Source organism: Citrus sinensis, chromosome 3 (genome assembly GCF_022201045.2).
Source record: "Citrus sinensis cultivar Valencia sweet orange chromosome 3, DVS_A1.0, whole genome shotgun sequence".
NCBI lineage: Eukaryota > Viridiplantae > Streptophyta > Magnoliopsida > Sapindales > Rutaceae > Citrus > Citrus sinensis.
In genome coordinates this window covers 25,027,771-25,046,180 of record NC_068558.1, presented here as the reverse complement: position 1 = coordinate 25,046,180, position 18,410 = coordinate 25,027,771, and the positions used below count along the sequence as shown (strand labels likewise).

The window sequence follows — 18,410 nt, the reverse complement described above, 5'->3', positions numbered from 1 at the left end:
CATTCAAAAATATAAATTATTAAAATAATTATCTTTGTCAATGACTCAATCTTCATAATCCTACAATAAAAAGAAAAAAAATTATTTTTATATCGACAATAAAATAAATGTAGATACTTAATTAATATTTTTAATAAAACTATTTACCTCCTGCTCCTCCAGTTCTTCCTCGAGAAATGTGGCAAATTGAGAGCTAACCTCAGATTTCAAACCTAAAACAATGAAAATGATATAAGTAACGTAACTTATAAGCGCAAATATTAATAACTGTATAATATAATTACAATGTAAAATAAACTCATACTGCTATTGTAAGCTCGTAACCAACTTTGACAGCATATTAAGGCCTCCAATGTGCTTGGATGAAGTTTGTTACGGTGTGAGCTCACAACTCTACCACCGGTGCTAAAAGCTGATTCAGAAGCAACTGTTGTAATTGGAATTGCCAAAATATCTCTAGCAATTCGAGCTAATGTAGGATACGAATTAGGATTAGAACTGTTGTAAATTATAATTAGGCAGCTCTCTCCTGTATCATTGTGGTTTGGATTAAAAATTTAAGACTTTAATTAGTTAATTAAGTTTAAAAGTTTAATAATATAACTATTTTAATATTTATTATTTTTAACAATATTTATAATTTTGTTATTTATTTATTAGTAATTTTAAAAATAAAAATAAAATTAAAAATTAAAATGGGGAAATGGGTAGGGGATGGGGATTCCACCTCATCCCCGTCCCCTCCCCGAATAAAAAATTGGGTAAAAAATTTTCCCCGTCCCCTCCCCGAATAAAAAATTGGGTATAAAATTATCCCCGTACCCTCCCCGAATGGGGAAAATCCCCGAGGGTACCCGTCCCCGTGGGGATTTTTGCCATCCCTAAAATTATATCTTTTTTTCCTCATTGACCCTAATATATAAATAAAAGTCAAGGGTAAGGTCATATGCACTCTAAAAATTTCTCTGAACACTCTATTACTATGTACACTCATCCATTAATTTTAAAAAAATAAATTATACTTTGTACACTCTTTAAAATGCCAAAAAAGTCCTCACTTAATCCTCTTTAAATTAATCATCTTAGTTACTCTACACACTCATGAAAATACCATATACACTCAAACAAATAAATCAATTAAACAATATATCCTTTGGCCAAATCAAGGACACTATTTGCTCTACTTTGCAAATTCGGAGTTTATAATCGGAAGAGAAGTGAAGATGAAATTCTTAGTCGTAGTAGTTGATTAACTACACTCAGCAATCACGGGCAAGACACGTGGTATGGGAGCTGGTCACAAGCTGAAGTCTCACCATAGGACTCAAAGGTGGGCTGATAAGTCATACAAAAGGTGTCACCTCGGCAATGAGTGGAAGAAGAAATTTGCTAGTTCTTCCCATGGAAAGAAGATTAGCACTTTTGTTCCCATGGAAAGAAGCCATTTGAAGAAAATGATGAGGTGTTGATTGTTGGATTTGGACGTAAGGGACATGCAATTGGTAACTTATTTCTGGATTATTATTATTTTTTTCCTCTGGACTATTTTGTTTGGTAACCCGCAAACATGTCTGCGGGTTTGTAATACCTTAGTGTTGCAGGCTAGCTTATAAGGATATGAATAATTGTTAAGTTATTCTAATATTGTGGAATGACACACATCTTTTGGAGACAAAAAATCAAAAAACAAAACAAAAAAAATTCAATGTTATTCTAATATTGTCACTTACCTAACCATTGAGGAAGAACAATGAAAGATTATTTGGGCTATAAACTAGAAAATTAAAAAGATCACACATACCTCATTAAAGTTAAAATCTTCACATATTGAGTTTCTTTTGTAAATATTTATTTAAGATATTTGGAAGAAAAAATCTAAGATTTAAAATAATAAAAAAATTAAACATTAATTGCAGTGCCCTAAATGAGTGTCCAAAGTAATAATATTATATATGCTCATAATAAAGTGTCATTAATAGTAATTTACATCATGAACATTTTTGTAATAAAAATATTTATAAAAATATGAGTGTTCAGAGTAATTTTTAGAGTACGTATAGCACCACCCAAAAGTTAATTTAAATTTATATCTATTTTAATTTTATCATTATAAACTAAAAATATTTTTGTTATAAAATATTTTAAATGCATGTACTTTACTTTTCAAATTCACAACAACTACAACAACACAATTTACCAAGCACTGAGTTACTTTTTTAACCAGTAGTTTATTTCATTTGCACAGTAAAAGCAGATTATTTCATTAACTACTGCAATCTAAATTAGCCCTTAATTGAGTAACAAAAAATTTAAAGAGATCATAACATTTTCAAACTATAAATTTGAAGCTAATCCCGAGTTTCAATTAAAATCTTTATGTTTTTCAAAAAGGTTTTTTTTTTTTTTTTTACAATTTTTCACTTGGTCAATGGTAAATCTTTTCCCTTCTCGTATGGATATAAGTTGGAAGTTTCATGTCAGCATTAATTTTATAATATTAAAAAGAAAAATTGCTTGGTAACCACTTGTTTAAATTATAAAAAAACGCATGTTTATATTAGTTGATTTATTTTTATGTATTAAAGAATAAATTAACGCTATTTTGAGTTTAAATATTCTGACTAGATGTCTCAGTTTATTTAAGGGGGTTATCTTAGATTTTTTTTTTTTATTGGAAATATCGCTGTCATGTAATATTAAAAACAAGAATCCAATTTTGAATTTTAAGGAATCATACATAAGCCGATTGAAAAATAAACATCTTTGCAATTTCTATCCTCATTTGATTATTTCTACATGACGAACACGTGCACCGCACGAGTAGAGGAGCATTTCACATTTAAAATTTTTTTTTTTTTCATTCCTTTTTATGAAAAAGTATTTAGCTATATAAAACCCTTAAAAAAAAAAAAGCATGACGGGAGTGAAAAGGAAGAAAGGGTTTTAACTTTCAATCGTTCTACTACAGTGGCTGAAGCTCTGCGCATACGAGCTCTCTGTCTCTCTTACTGTAAGCTTTCTTCTTCTGTTTGTTCTTTGCATATTTTCTATTTGCATTTTAGGGTTTTAATTTTATTCAGCTTATACTTGATTTTCATCAGTAATTTCACGACATTATTATGTACAAATTTAGTTATTTTGCATTCTGATTGCTGGTGGTAAATGGGTTTTTAGGCTTTGTTCTATTCTATTAATCTTTCGAGATTTACGCTTCTAGGGTTTTATGTTGTTGGTTTTCTTGGTCTTATTTTATTTAATTTTTTAAAATCTAAATAACAATGTTATTGAGTTATGATTAATATTCTTCTCTTTTTGGCCTCTCTGTAACGTGATTGGTGCTTGCTTTGACCAAATAGTCATGGTGGGTCATTTTCTTTTTGTTAAGGATGCCAGATAACTTTGTTAAATTGACCATATTTCTATTCCATTCTATCTTGCATAGCCGCTAAAGATGCTATACGTTGAGTATTTATTATCTATACTGTTGTCAATATCATATATCTAATTTGTGTTTTTGCTCTCTCATGAAATCAAACTTGCTTTGCAGAATTTTTGTTTGCTACCAGTCTCGTGAAGGATTTTTCAATTAAGGGTTTCTTAAGTTGCAAAATGTCAGGCGGCCCTGGGCTTGAGTCTCTTGTAGATCGTATGTGCTCATTATTTTCCCATTTTATCACTGATGTCTTTCATGTGTCATTTTTGTATGCAATAGAACAAGGTGTCTAAGAGTCAAGCTTTTGGAATTTTGCTGATCTGATTTTTCTTTTACAGCTTAAAAGCAACTCTTTTTTTATTTTTTTGGTGGGGGGGGGGGGGGGGGGGGGGGATTTCTCAATTGTAACACTCCTTTATTCTGTTTATCTTCGTTGAAAGTATATTATAGACCTAAATCACTGTCTGGATTTGAGGTGAAGTGTAAAATAATACCTAAGGTATGGTTAACATACTTGAGGGAACATTAATTTCCTTTAATAGAATAGAAAGAGACATGATAAAAAGGTGTTAATGAAGACATTTGCTCATGAGTCTAGGCTCATAAAGCAGGAGTTTGTTTGCTTTGCTTGTAAGCAGTAAGGCTGACTAGACTTTAATAAGTCTTAAAAATTAGTTTCCTGGAGTTGGTTGTGAGGCTCTCAAAATATTTTAAAATCTCCTTTTTCATTTTTTTTCCCAACTTTAACTTTTGTTGGGGGAAGCAGTTGGAACTGTACATGTAGTTGTTGACGCTTTGTCCTGCACTTTTCAGCACTCTGTTGGGGCATAATTTTCTTCTTATCTGTAATTCTTGATTGTTTTCCTTTTTCTGCAGAGCAAATATCAGTTATCACAAATGATGGACGTAACATAGTGGTATGTTACAACACTAGCCCCGTAAATCTACATGATCTTTTAGAATATTAGTTCAGTGATCTACATTGTCTTTATCATATAATTCCTAAGGTGCATTTTCTATAATAAATGTAGGGAGTCTTGAAAGGATTTGACCAGGCTACAAATATAATCCTTGATGAATCTCATGAGCGTGTTTACTCGACTAAGGTATTTATCCTCATCTCAATGAGCTACTTTGTAATCCGCTTGCTGCCTTAGTAATTGGAGGTAAAATGGGTTTAAAGTTCAGTCGGTTTCCTTGGGAAAACCAAATGAAGCATTACTTGTGTTGAATCTGGCTGATTTTGTTATTGCAGGAAGGTGTTCAGCAACTTGTGTTGGGATTGTACATAATAAGGGGTGACAACATGTAATGCAATTTTCTTATTGTCATTACTTTATTATAGCACTTATACTTGTTACCTAATCTGTCATTATGTTAATAAAAGAATGACGAATTGATTCTTTTGATTATTGCAGAAGCATCGTTGGGGAAGTTGATGAAGAGCTGGATTCTCATCTTGACTTGTCCAATTTGAGAGCTCATCCCCTCAAACCAGTGATCCATTAATGGACTGTTAAAAGATGTAGAGCTGTTGTGGACTCAATGAAGGATTAGAACAAAAACTGATAAATTTTATGCATTAGATGTATTTATTACTTCTGAAGTCTTCGTTTTGATGTTACTGAAATTTGTATATTATTGATGTTAAAGGACCAGTTACCGAACGTTGGGGCAAGATTGATATCAGCTAAATCATAGTCGTCTGCGCTTATTCATATTTTTAAGCAATGCAGATTGCATGAAGTATAAGGTAAACCACATTATATGTGAATATTTGTTAACAGCAACAGTTAAGATCATTCCTAAAAGGATTGCAAAACCGAACCAGGGAAAAAAAAAAGGAGGAAATCATAAACAGTGATTCTATTTCATATATGTACTTAAATGTACAAAAAGGCAATCTGCACGTAATGTTTTGGTTAGGGGTGGGCAAAATCGGGTTCGGGTCAACCCGATCGGGTTTCGGGTTGTTCGGGTTAGACAAGGAACAATCCGAACATAACCCGAATTAATGACCCGACCCGAACCGACCCGAACTATATTCGGGTCGGTTCGGGTCGGGTCATTAATTCGGGTTATGTTCGGGTTGGATCGGGTTGGGTTGGATTTAAAATGGGTAGAATTGAGTTCGGGTCAATTTGGGTTAGTTCGGGTCAGTTCGGGTCAATTCGGGTCAGTTCAGGTCAGTTCGGGTCGATTGAAATCAGGTCAATTCGGGTCAGTACGTTTTTTTTTTTTTTTAAGAACCCGATCGGGTATTCGGATCGGGTCGGGTTTGACCCGAACCGATCACAACCCGATCGGGTTTGTAAATTTCAAACCGATCGGGTTTTGATCCCGACCCGATCCGACCCGAACCCGAAATTTATCGGGTCGGGTCGGGTCGGGTAAAATGCCCACCCCTAGTTTTGGTGTTGAAAATGAAACACAGAAGTCTTCTGAAGTCAAATCAGTAGCTACAGCAAGCATTTGTTGACAAGAAAACAGAACCCCAGCTTTCCGCGGCAAAAAAATTCAATAAATGAAATTCTCAAGGTTTAGTTGATGTAGAAGAAACAGATTCCCGGTTTTCTTGAGGCAAAATTTACGTCACAAAAATTCTCAAGATTTTGAACGCCGTGAGCCTGCTCTTCAAACCAAAATCTGCATGCAAAACAGTATGTTGACATGGGAAACAAGCAGTGGAGCAAAACTATCGATGGACTTTGACCAAGTCGACATCAAATTCCAGCCATGAGTAAGGTGGAATATTCTTACTATCATCTCCTCCACTTCCGTAACTACATTAGAAATAAACATGTCAAGAAAGGAATTGGCTTTCAAAGAAAATCAATAAGGAAAAGAGATTCAATCACATACCCTAGAGAGGGAGGGATGAGTAGCCTTCTCTTTTCACCAACATGCATACCTGATAATACCAATACATGCATAAAAAAGCGCAACAAAGAGTTACAATGGAGAAGGTAACTAGTAAATAACTAAGAATAGCTGCCTTCAATCATGTTAAAGGAGAAACAAAAAAATGAGTCTAAATGATTATACCTTCAAGTCCGACATTCAAGCCCTCTATAACTTCTTTTCCACCTGTTATTACCAACATGATCAAATGGATAAGACATAAGATTAGAAGAAACAAAAAAAATTAATACACCATATCATTGCAATCCAACATTTCATTTTAACAAGATATCACCTAAGTGGAACTTTAAGGGGGTGCTCCCAAGATTTGAGTCAAATACTTGTCCATTTTCCTTTAACTTTCCAGTATAAAGGACACTGATCTGCAATCAAAGAGAAGACCTTTCAATCAACAAAAATTCTTTAACATCGTCTACAGTGTGCTATAGCAGAATGTTCAAGAAAAGGGAATGAATCGACAGATAAGATGGAACTCTAGATGACAATGAATAAAAAAACAATACAAAACTCATAACTCTTCCATCATGTCATCTGGTAAGATGAGATCGGATGAAAGATCAAAACATTTTGCCCACCCCCTTAGCTGGACACAGATTCAAGAGAACTTGCCTTTTTCCCGGGTGCAGCTACCTTGCCATCTGGTTTCCCTGTTCCTAGCTTCTGAATGACTAATCCATTAGGCAAGGTCCTGAGCAGAGATAACTTGCCTTCAGCACTGCTGTTCTCAGTGACCATAACAGATCCGCTCATTGCATCCATTGATAATGGATGTGTTTCCATGTTCGAATCCTTCCCATCCTCTTCAGTTCTTCTCTTCTTCTTCTTTTTCTTCTTCTCAGGTTGAAGTTCAGCAACAGATTGATCAACATCATTCCCAGGAATCCTGCATTTAGTGTATAGAGAAAATTAAAATACTAAACTAGCCAGAATATATGCCCTTTGCATTAAAGGTAGCAAGCACATCCGTTGCAATTTAATAAACACCATTTATGAGACTACCTCTTTGAATTTGTGTGTGAGATGCAACTGCACAAGTAAAAACTATAATATAAAACATAAAAAAAAAAAACCATAATACTCACACATCAGTAACTTGCTGCTCATTTTGCTCAACTCTTCCAGGAGTATCCTGGCCCATCCTGTCATGCTTCACCTCATCATGAAGGGCTTTATCCCCTTTTATAACATTGGTACAGTCAACACTGTCAGCTTCTAGACTTTTCTGTTGCTCTTTTCTTTTCCTCTTCTTTGGCTTGGCATTATTTACAGAACCCACATTCTCGCTGCCAGATTTTATCAGAACAATAGAGATAAGTTAGATGACAAGAAGAAACAAATAGATTAGACTCCCTGATTAAAAATATTTGCAAACACGACAATATAGATCATGAGAGAGAGTAACTTATTTGCTGTTTAGCATTATTAATTATACTTAGATGCATTTTTCTTTCATTCAGTCAAAACTATGTAGCAAATGAGTTTGTGTTTGGCTTTAGTATCAATTTAGAGGAATAGTTTATTTCTTTTCTCTTGCAAAGACAGAGAGAGGATTTTTAACTAGCCGATTTATAACTGACCTATATGATTTCTAATATTCCGTAATGCAAGAATGAAATGACAAGAAGAATACTTACACATGATTAAATGTCTTCTGATTTTCTTTATTTGGAACAGGCAAATTTTGTATGATTTTGTCAGTCTCTGTATCATTTTGGAGGCCTTTTTCCTCCACTTGTGTGCCCTCCTGGGACTGCACTTTCTTTTTCTTCTTAGGCTTTACACCATTCTCCAGGCCCACTTCCGCAGAAGGCAGCACAGAATCACACATGTCAGACCTGCTTGTGTACACCAAATAAGTTGGACACACAGATTGATTAATAAGATCCAAAATCCATTGCCATTATTCATTAATCTATAACTAATGTTATATTGCTATTGAACTAAAACACAATAAGATGGAGAATGACTCATTTCAAAACTTTTGAATATCCAAAAAAAAAGAAAAGAAAAGAAAAGAGAAAACTCTATGCCAACATGGTTTTCTGTAGAATGACAAGGCATGGCCTGCACTGGGAACCAGCTAAAACAATTATATCTTCAACAGTTATACACACTCTCACCTTTTGGGCTCACCATTAACATCATCATCACTTCTTTCTTCTGACAGGATAAAGCAATTTCCTTCATCTTTCGCCTCATAAGTGCTGGTCCCACCAGATTTCCTGACATTTTTTTCTCTTGTTTCAATGTTTTCTTGTTCATCTGAACTAACCTTACAAAGAGAGGAAATTGGCTGCATATCTTCACTTTCACCATCTGATGCTGCTGCAGCAGTACTACCATCGGCTAACATTTGTTTTTGAGCACTCACATCATCATCAGAATCAATCAATTGGTAATTCTTCCTAAGCCGCCTGTGGCTTCCTTTTTGCATGTCTGGTATCTCCTCAATTTCTGGAATTAAAGACCAAAAAGTAAATATCAAACACCTTCAAATATTTATTGCTTACAAAAGCAACACCTCCAAACAAGTACCCTTTAAACTGATAAATGAAAATGAATTAATGGGGAAAAAAAAACTCAACCTTTTTGAGCACTAGCATCATCGTCAGATCCGCTCAATTGGTTCTTCTTCCTAAGCCGTCTACGGCTTCCTTTTTGCCTGTCTGGTATCTCCTCAATTTCTGGAATTAAAGACCAAAAAGTAAATATCAAACACCTTCAAATATTTATTGCTTACAAAAGCAACACCTCCAAACAAGTACCCTTTAAACTGATAAATGAAAATGAATTAATGGGGAAAAAAAAACTCAACCTTTTTGAGCACTAGCATCATCGTCAGATCCGCTCAATTGGTTCTTCTTCCTAAGCCGTCTACGGCTTCCTTTTTGCCTGTCTGGTATCTCCTCAATTTCTGGAATTAAAGACCAAAAAGTAAATATCAAACACCTTCAAATATTTATTGCTTACAAAAGCAACACCTCCAAACAAGTACCCTTTAAACTGATAAATGAAAATGAATTAATGGGGAAAAAAAAACTCAACCTTTTTGAGCACTAGCATCATCGTCAGATCCGCTCAATTGGTTCTTCTTCCTAAGCCGTCTACGGCTTCCTTTTTGCCTGTCTGGTATCTCCTCAATTTCTGGAATTAAAGACCAAAAAGTAAATATCAAACACCTTCAAATATTTATTGCTTACAAAAGCAACACCTCCAAACAAGTACCCTTTAAACTGATAAATGAAAATGAATTAATGGGGAAAAAAAAACTCAACCTTTTTGAGCACTAGCATCATCGTCAGATCCGCTCAATTGGTTCTTCTTCCTAAGCCGTCTACGGCTTCCTTTTTGCCTGTCTGGTATCTCCTCAATTTCTGGAATTAAAACCAAAAAAGAAAATGTAAAAAAACCTTCAAATATTGATTTCTTACAAAGAAACACCTCCAAACAAGTATCGTTTAAACCGATAAATGAAAATTCTTTATTGGCAAAATAATTTTAAAAAAATAACAGTCTAACCAGAAAATGGAATGCATTCAAACCACATAATGCAATTAATAAAACTCAATGGCCAATTCTGGTAAATCTCAGTGGAAGCATATGGAGCACATTCATCCAAAATAGCTGACAATGTCGATGTGCCAAATTGAGGTATTTCTGAATATATCCAGAAAACAGTACATTTTAAATAATAATATTCAACTTCTCACAACATCTAACTCTAATACACATTCACTTGTTACCATATCAAATAATTCTAATTGAATTAATAGTCAAAGTTTGCTTGAAACGCGGTCAGAAATTGCTTTTTCAAATGACTGAGCAGTATAACGGCTGTACTTGGACTCTTGGTACTCTCAGAAAATGTACAAAAGTATGCAAATATTTGACGGGGCCAAATTTTTTAGTTGAATTAGGAACTTAACATTTTACTTGATCAGATATTTGACTTTGGTGCTAATATCCCAAAATTTAACTTTGATATCAAGTTCATGTATGTTCACTGAAAACAAAGAAAAATAACATAATATACCTCCACCACCAGAAACAGGGGAGGGTGGTATGATGTCCAGATCAGCATCATTGATGAAACTATCGTCATATTTATCTTCATCACTATGGCCAGTGGATCTTTCTGTCTCTGTATCCGCAATATCTTCTCCATAGGATTCTCTTTCAGCTATAGTAAAGGAAAAACAAATGGAGGAAATCATATAAAAAATACCAACAACACTTACTTTTTCCCCTTTAATTGAAATAACCTTCAACTGACTGTTTAGTGTTACAATGGAGACGAACAAAAATGCAATATAAAATTTTCTGTTGGTTTGGTTTCTGTTATTGACAAGTTACCATAACAGATTAGAAAGAGATATACAGGCTCAATTGGTTAGAGTAATACAATTTTATATGGACCACCCACAGTACCCAAACTGTTCACTCGTTTTTTCTCTTTTTCTATATATTTCTAGCACAAAAAAGCAAACATGTATCAAGCATGCCTAAGGCCAAAAGCACCATATGGAAACACTATTTTTCCTGAACCCATTAAAGGATACAATTCATCATTAAGATTATAGCGCTGACCACTAGCACCCAAAAAGTAACCAGTGAGGTGAACACTTTGTGGACCAATAACCGAGAACACAACTTCATCAGCCTCCTCAAATTCTAAATTCAGTTGGCATGACTCAGCCTTCTCAGGAAACAAAGAGCACAGAAAAACAGGACTCTTGTCCCCAACATTACACTGAACCACACTTTTCTTGGGGGCAGTACCGATCCCAAGTGTTGCCTGAGTTAAACATAAAGCAAAATTATTAGCCATTTTACCACAAACCATTTCTCAGAACTAAAAACTCAGCCATTTAACTCCAGAACACCTATAAGAAAAAAGAACCAAAACACAAACGAAGATGGTGAATCCACTTGGTAAAGGAGTGCGAAGATCAAGTTTGGCTTAAAATTCTGTTATTGATGGTTATTTAAGCCTATGTGGCATTTGGTGATTAAGCAAATGAAGGGGGCCACCAGAGCTGTTAAAGTTAGTTACAATTTTAAGCTGGTCACCAGTGTATCTTATGTGTGGATTTTCTTGTAAATCTGGTCATTATTAAGGAAACTTGTGTAGGAATGCTTTGTTCACTGGAACATGTTAATTCATTCTGTATTAATCACCAATAATTAAAGGTCAAGCTAAAAGCTGTTTTCAGCCATGGATGTAGGTACTCTGTGAACCGAACCTTGTAAATCCAAGTGTCTTCTCTCTTTGTATAAACTATGTTCTTCACTTCGGTTAGGATTGTTTTAGTGATTTCTACTTCTTCGTTTTTTCCTATCATCAGCAACTTGTTCGATCAAGATTCAATCTTGATTGGAGTCAAAATACAATAAATAGAAACCCCCCCCAAAAAAAAAGAATTTCATTTAAAAAATGTTATTTAAACAATAGTTCTATCGAAACCCATTAAAGAAAACTTATAAAAATCATATATACTCAACAAATTAACAGAGACAGGAATCAGCACAAAGAAGCATTAGCCCTGGAAATGAAAATAATATTTATTTTAAGGGAAAAAAAAGAGTTAATTGGAAATTGGTTACCTGTGAAATGTGAAGCCTTCCTCTTGCATCATCAGCAGTATGAGTGAAAGGTTTTCCGGGTTTCACTTCAACTCCTGCAAGAAAATTTAGAAGATTCCCAGACCGATAAATAAAAACTTGAAACAAATAACATTATAAAATTATATATTCGAAAAAAAAAAAAAAGAAACGGTCACCCCAGAAAGCCATTGAAGTGGAACAAGAGAATTTCTTTCTCTGCCTGTTTTTCTTAAACCCTAATCAATGAAATTGAAATACTTTCTTATATAGCCCTCTCTCTCTCTCTTATTTTGCGTGATTTTATATAATTCCAGAACGCGGGTTTCTTTTGATAAATGAGCCCTATTTACATTTCAAAATAAATAAATAAGAAAAACCTATTTATAAGTTAATAACATTTGAATTCCTACATTGTTATAGTTTTTCAAATAATGATATATTTATCTAAATTGTATCATTTAGGTCCATTTATTATTTGGTAGAGGGCATCGCTGGATAAGTGCTTAAATGAAAAAAAAGGTAAATTTGTCTGGGTATTTGGCCCGAATAGTGTGACATAAGGGTGATAAAATGCTTTATCTGTTTCTTTTTTTTTTTTTTTCCCGGAGGCAATTTGTCATCTTTCGGGCCAAATAACGCCTTTCTAATAAAATGATCATACTCTCATTTACATTTTTTTGAAAATCAAGAACCTTGTTGTTGTTATTATCATGTCGGGAAAAATTTTAGTCCCATCAATCATCCTAAAAGTTTTGTAGTTCAATAAAAGTATTTTTAAATCTCAAATAAAATCTAAGCCGTCAAAACCTTTTTCTCCCTCTCTTTATTTTGCAGGAAAAAAAAAAACCATCAATTCTATTTTCATACTAATAATAAAACGACAAATAGGTGTCTTGTCTAGATCTCTTTAGTGCCTCTTTGAATTAGCTTAATTAAGCTCTTTTTAAATTTTTAAAATTAAAAAAAATCTTTTGGAATTGTTTGGATGTCAAACCAAAAATTATTTTTTAATCCAAAAAGTCTTTTAGAAAAAGGCATGATTTCTGATTTTTTCCAAAAGACCTTTTGAAAAGCTATTTTGTCATTTATTATATTTTTTATAATTCATAAACGAACCTTAAATTTACAAAGGAACAAAAAAAATTACATTCATATTTAAACTCTTAAATCCTATTTCTTACGTATATTTTCTTGTTTTGTCTCTTCATTGTTCCACCAAAAAAAAACAACAGAAGGAGCACAATCACCACACCAATCTTCTTTCAAGTAAGAATTTTTTTGTAATCTCATGTTTTGATTTGCATCTTATTTTTAATTTTTTCAGATGATGAAGAATCATCAACTAACATCAATGTTGATGAAAATGAAGTAAGTGAAATGAGAGTGGTTCGTGAAAATATTGCTCGGGAACTTATACTTAGATAAATTTAATCTAGTTATTTTTTTTTCTTTTTTTATAAAGAAAAACGGTACTTTAATTTGTAAAAGTTTAACTAGATTGATTAAATAATTATTTTGTTTGTCATTAATTTTTAAATTTGATAAGTATTGTTAGACTCAAATATTTAAGGATATTAATGACTTTATAATGATTAAAATGTATTTTTTATATGGTCATCCAAACACTTTTAAAAGAGATTCTCATTAAAAAAAAAAGATTTTTTTACTATAGTCATCCAAACAATAAAAATAAGTTAGAGCTTTTACTTATCTTTTACTTTTAAGTAGAAGTAAAAGCAAGAGCTAACCAAAACAGGCCCTTAATGTGAAATTTTATCTTTTTTATTTTATTTTATGAGAATATAATTTTATCTATACTTTATTAATTTCTGTGGGACTCATATCTCTTTTTTAAGTTAATGTTATTCCTACTTTGTTAATAATATTTGTGAGAGATATTTTTCTAGTTTTAAGTGTTTTGTGGATCGATTGAAATTGAAGTCTCCCTATTTTCTATCAAAATTAATGTTTTGTTACTCAAACTTCACTTGGACAATTATCTTCCTTTTAGTTGGAGCTCTTTTAATTTATGCAATCCACCTTTTTGTCATAAATCAATGACGACTTTGCTCACCTATTATCCATTTTTTCCATATATTTTTATGTGATATCCTGTACACTTTAAGAAATCTTTGTTATCAAACAATAGCCAAAACATATGTTGAGTAATTAAACAAGATAAAGAGGGTTTTGTGACAAGTGATCTATTCTACAAGTTGCTAATTGGACTAAGATGTTAACATGTATATGTTAATAATATTGATTTTGATGATAACAAACTTTAAATGTTTTTCATTAAAATATTGGAGCTATTCATTAATAAACGAAAGTCTTATAATCATTCCAATTATATTCATAAAAGTTGGATAACTGTTAAACTTGAAATTGGAAAATGATTCTCTCCAATATCTGGCTAAAACTGTGATTCTGGAAATAAACGATGAATCATTTTCCTTTAAACGGTTAACTGAGTAAATCCAGAGAGTAACCAATTGCTTAAGCTCTAACTGGTTAAGAAAAACGGAAAACACAAAATGCTGGGAAGGCTACTGGAATTAAACTGTGAACCGTTTATTGAAACGGTTAACCGATAAAATCCAGAATGGAAGATTGTACTTATCTTATTACTGGAAAAAAACGGCGAACCGTTAATTACAAACGGCTAACTGATAAATTCCAGAAAGGTTATTTCGTGCAAATTTTTAACCGTTTAATGTAAATAGATAATTGAAGTTTATCTTAAAGGTCTCTGGAATTTAACGGTGAAAGGGTAAGCCTAAACGGCAAACCGTTTATTTGAAATTTGGCCCAATGGTAACTTTGACTAGTTTAAATGGTTAACCGATAATGGTCAACAGTGAACCGTTTTCGGACAGACAGTTTGTAATGGCTAGTTTTTCAGCTCTAACTATAAATAAGCTCATTCAAATTCAAATAAGGTTGATCAAACCACGACTATTGAGCTTATATTCAAAAATACAATCTTCATAGAGCTTTAAACACATTTTTGCTTCATTTATTCACACATTGGGCATTAATTTATAATATTTTATTTTGAGTGATTGTAAGTGTTGGGATACACTTGGGTTAAGAGATTATGAATAATCTCTTGTTGTAAAGGTCCATTAACACCTTAGAAGTCAAGTGTAAGCATTTGAAGCCTTGGAGGCTTGCTTAGTGAAATCCTCAAGCCCGGAAAGTTTGGAGGCGTGGACGTAAGCGAGGTTGGCCGAGCCACGTAAAAATCTTCGTGTTTGAATCTCTATTCCCTTATCTTTTTATATTGTAATTAATTTAATTTTAATTGATTTAATTGTTATTGCTCTAAACTCTCTTTAGATTTGCATGATAATTTGTTTTAGAATTAAATAATTTTTAGAATCCCAATTCACCCCCCTTCTTGGGTTGCACACTTGTATTTCATTTGGTATCAGTGCTTGGTTCTCTTGTTAGGACTTAACCATCTAGAGTAAAAGATTTATGGCAACCCAAAATGACTCCACATTTAGAGAAGGACAGTCCACAACTAGATCATCGTTCTTCGACGGAAATGATTACCCATATTAGAAAACTAGGATGAGAATTTATCTACAAGCACTAGATTATGAAATTTGGGAAGTTGTATGTGATGGTCCATTTATGCCCTTAACTAAAGATGAATTTAGGGAAAATATTCCAAAACCTTCACGGGAATGGAATGACTTGGAAAAGAGAAAAGCTTCTCTAAATTCCAAAGCTATCGATGCCTTGTTTTGTGCACCTGATAAGAAAGAATTTCATATAGTATCTAGTTGTGAGAGTGCCAACGAATTTGACACAAATTTGAAGTTGTCTATGAAGGCACAAATCAAGTGAAAGAGTCGAAAATTAGTAGGTACACTCGACAATATGAGTTGTTCTAAATGGAACAAAATGAGAGTGTGTACTCTATGTATACTAGATTTACGAACATAGTAAACACCCTAAAAGCCCTAGGAAAGACCTTCTCTAATAGTGAGAAAGTTAAGAAAATCATTAGGTCACTTTCAGAAGAATAGAGACCTAAAAGAACTGCTATTGAAGAGGTCAAAATTTTAAATACTTTATCTCTTGATGATTTCATTGGTTCTCTCATTTCATATGAAGAAAATTTGGCAATAGAGAAAGGGCATGAGGAGAAGAAGAAAAGTATTGCTCTCAAAGTCTCAAAATATGAGAGTGATAGGGAGAGTGAATCAGATGATGAAGAGTTGGCCATGCTAGCAAGGAGGTTCAGAAAATTTTTCATAAAAACTGGTGAACGAAGAAAATTCAGAAACTTAAAAAACCAAAGGGAGAAGAAAGAGGTAATCACATGCTATGAATGCAAGAAGCCTGGCCATATAAGATCGGAGTGTCTACTTATTAAAAAACTTAAGAAGAAAGTCATGATTGCAACTTGGGATGATAGCAATGAAGATTCAAGTGATGAAGAAGAGTCACAAGAAGTATCAAACCTAGCACTTATGACAATAGGAGATGATAATGATCTCAATGATGTAAGTGATCTTACTTATGATGAATTGTATGATGCTTTTACAGAATTGCATAATGAGTTGATGAAGATTAGTAAAAAAAATGTATGTCTTAAAAAGGAAATGGTAAAGCTCAAAAATGAAAACGAATCTCTAAATGCAAAAATTACATGCCTAGAAGTAGAGAATAAAACATTGCATGATAAAATTGTGTTATCAAATGAGAAACCTAGCACCTCACATGAGTATTTAGAACCACACATAGATGATTTGAAAAATGAAAATGAAACACTTAAGAAAACGAGCAATGAGTTAAATGAGATTATTTTGAAATTTACAAATGGGCAAAGATATTGGATAACATGTTCAATTCACAAAAATGTGTGTTTGACAAATAGGGTATTGGTTATAAGCCAAACTTGAAACAAAAATATTATAAGAACTACTTTGTGAAGAGTACATCTAGTAGCAATCAAGTTGTATGTCATTTCTGTAATCAAGATGATCATATGAAAAATAGGTGTCCAGTAAAAAGAAATGCATATTATGATATAAAATGCATTTGGGTTCCAAAAGGAACCATTGCTAACTCTCAAGAACCCAAAAAGGTTTGGGTACCTAAAACTTGAAATTTTCTTTGCAGGGCACGAAGAAAAAGAAAAATAAATGGTACTTGGACAATGGTTGTTTAGGGCACATGACCAAAAACTATGCATGATTCTCAAGCTTCACTAAAATTGAAAATGGTGGAGATGTATCTTTTGGAGACAACTCAAAAGGAAAAATTCTCGAAATTAGAAATGTTGGTAAAGTTTCCTCAACCCTAATTAAGAATGTATAATTGGTTGAGAACTTGAAACACAACTTGATTAGTATTAGTCAATTATGTGACAAATGTTATAAAGTTTTTTTTTGATAAATTTAGTTGTGTTATTGAGAATTCATGTGATGGCAAGATCTTCTTTATTGGAAATAAATGTGGTAATATTTATATCATTAACATAGAATGTGCATCTACTTTTGATAAATGTTTTTCAGCATTGTATGATGATAGTTGGTTATAGCATAGAAGATTAGAACATGCAAGTATGGACTTGATTTCAAAAATTTCAAAAAATGATTTAGTCAAAAGTCTTCCAAAAATCGGTTTTCAAAAGGATAGAATTTGTGAAGCTTGTCAATTTGGAAATCAAATCAAAACATCTTTTAAAAACAAAAATCATATTTCCACTTCAAAACCACTTCAACTTCTTCACATAGATTTGTTTGGACCCTCAAGGTATGCAAGTTTAAATGGCAAATATTATGCATTTGTGATTGTGGATGATTATTCTAGATTCATATGGATATTGTTCTTAGCTAATAAAGATGATGCCTTTGAGAGATTTAGAATTTTCTGTAAATAGGTTCACAATGAAAAAGGGTATTCTATTACTTGTATTAGAAGTGATCATGGTAGAGAATTTGAAATCATGCATTTGAAAATTTTTGTAATGATTTTGGTATTGAGTATCAATTTTCATCACTTAGAACTCCACAATAAAATGGAGTGTTTGAGAGAAAGAATAGATCTATTCAAGAAATTGCTAGGACTATGTTAAATGAAAATTCATTGCTTAAGTATTTTTGGGCGGAGGCCGTCAACACCGCTTGTTATGTTTTAAATCGTGTGTTGATTAGACATATTTTTAATAAAACTCCATATGAGCTTTGGAAAGATAGAAAACCCAACATTGGTTATTTTAAAGTTTTTGGATGCAAATGTTTTATTTTGAACACAAAAGATAATCTTCGCAAATTTGATCCAAAATCCGATGTTGGTAGTTTTCTTGAATATTCAAAACTTCAGCAAAGTTTATAGAGTTTATAACAAAATAACTCTAGTTGTAGAAGAATTTATGCATGTTACATTTGATGAGTCTAACCCATTCTTTGAGAAGAAAAGAATTATTTATGAT

General features: G+C 32.8%; 2 protein-coding genes across 16 annotated transcripts; one reads left to right on the top strand and one right to left on the bottom strand.

Moving 5' to 3' along the window:
* Positions 1 to 2,844: 2,844 nt before the first annotated feature.
* Positions 2,845 to 5,153, top strand: LOC102610236 (sm-like protein LSM8). Its single transcript, XM_006491504.4, has 6 exons — positions 2,845 to 3,010; positions 3,548 to 3,646; positions 4,310 to 4,350; positions 4,465 to 4,539; positions 4,689 to 4,741; positions 4,852 to 5,153. The coding sequence occupies exons 2-6, from the start codon at positions 3,610 to 3,612 to the stop codon at positions 4,940 to 4,942; spliced, it is 297 nt and encodes a 98-aa protein (XP_006491567.2). The 5' UTR covers positions 2,845 to 3,010; positions 3,548 to 3,609; the 3' UTR covers positions 4,943 to 5,153.
* Positions 5,154 to 5,857: 704 nt separating this feature from the next.
* LOC102628138 (peptidyl-prolyl cis-trans isomerase FKBP43) lies at positions 5,858 to 12,301 on the bottom strand. Of its 15 annotated transcripts, XM_052437686.1 has the most exons (17): positions 12,136 to 12,301; positions 11,960 to 12,033; positions 10,915 to 11,150; positions 10,389 to 10,528; positions 9,631 to 9,729; positions 9,401 to 9,499; positions 9,171 to 9,269; positions 8,941 to 9,039; positions 8,476 to 8,809; positions 7,990 to 8,190; positions 7,438 to 7,638; positions 6,965 to 7,238; positions 6,630 to 6,717; positions 6,479 to 6,520; positions 6,296 to 6,344; positions 6,194 to 6,216; positions 5,858 to 6,079 (listed from the first exon to the last, which is right to left on the bottom strand). In XM_052437686.1, the coding sequence occupies exons 1-17, from the start codon at positions 12,146 to 12,148 to the stop codon at positions 6,021 to 6,023; spliced, it is 2,130 nt and encodes a 709-aa protein (XP_052293646.1). In that variant the 5' UTR covers positions 12,149 to 12,301; the 3' UTR covers positions 5,858 to 6,020. The 15 variants fall into 15 exon arrangements, with proteins under 15 accessions (XP_052293646.1, XP_052293645.1, XP_052293650.1 ...); XM_052437685.1 differs by having other exon boundaries at positions 5,858 to 6,216; positions 12,136 to 12,300; XM_052437690.1 differs by lacking the exon at positions 8,941 to 9,039 and having other exon boundaries at positions 5,858 to 6,216.
* Between the last annotated feature and the right edge of the window lie 6,109 nt (positions 12,302 to 18,410).

Bases quoted from the DNA above. Each gene is read 5' to 3' on its own strand.
- LOC102610236 (XM_006491504.4), top strand. From the start codon at position 3,610: ATGTCAGGCGGCCCTGGGCTTGAGTCTCTTGTAGATC. The intron at 3,647-4,309 runs GTATGTGCTCAT...CTTTTTCTGCAG, and splicing joins GCTTGAGTCTCTTGTAGATC to AGCAAATATCAGTTATCACA. The intron at 4,742-4,851 runs GTAATGCAATTT...TGATTATTGCAG, and splicing joins ATAATAAGGGGTGACAACAT to AAGCATCGTTGGGGAAGTTG.
- LOC102628138 (XM_052437685.1), bottom strand. The intron at 9,270-9,400 runs GTTGAGTTTTTT...CTTTAATTCCAG, and splicing joins TGATGCTAGTGCTCAAAAAG to AAATTGAGGAGATACCAGAC. The intron at 6,217-6,295 runs GTATGTGATTGA...TTTCTAATGTAG, and splicing joins CTCATCCCTCCCTCTCTAGG to TTACGGAAGTGGAGGAGATG.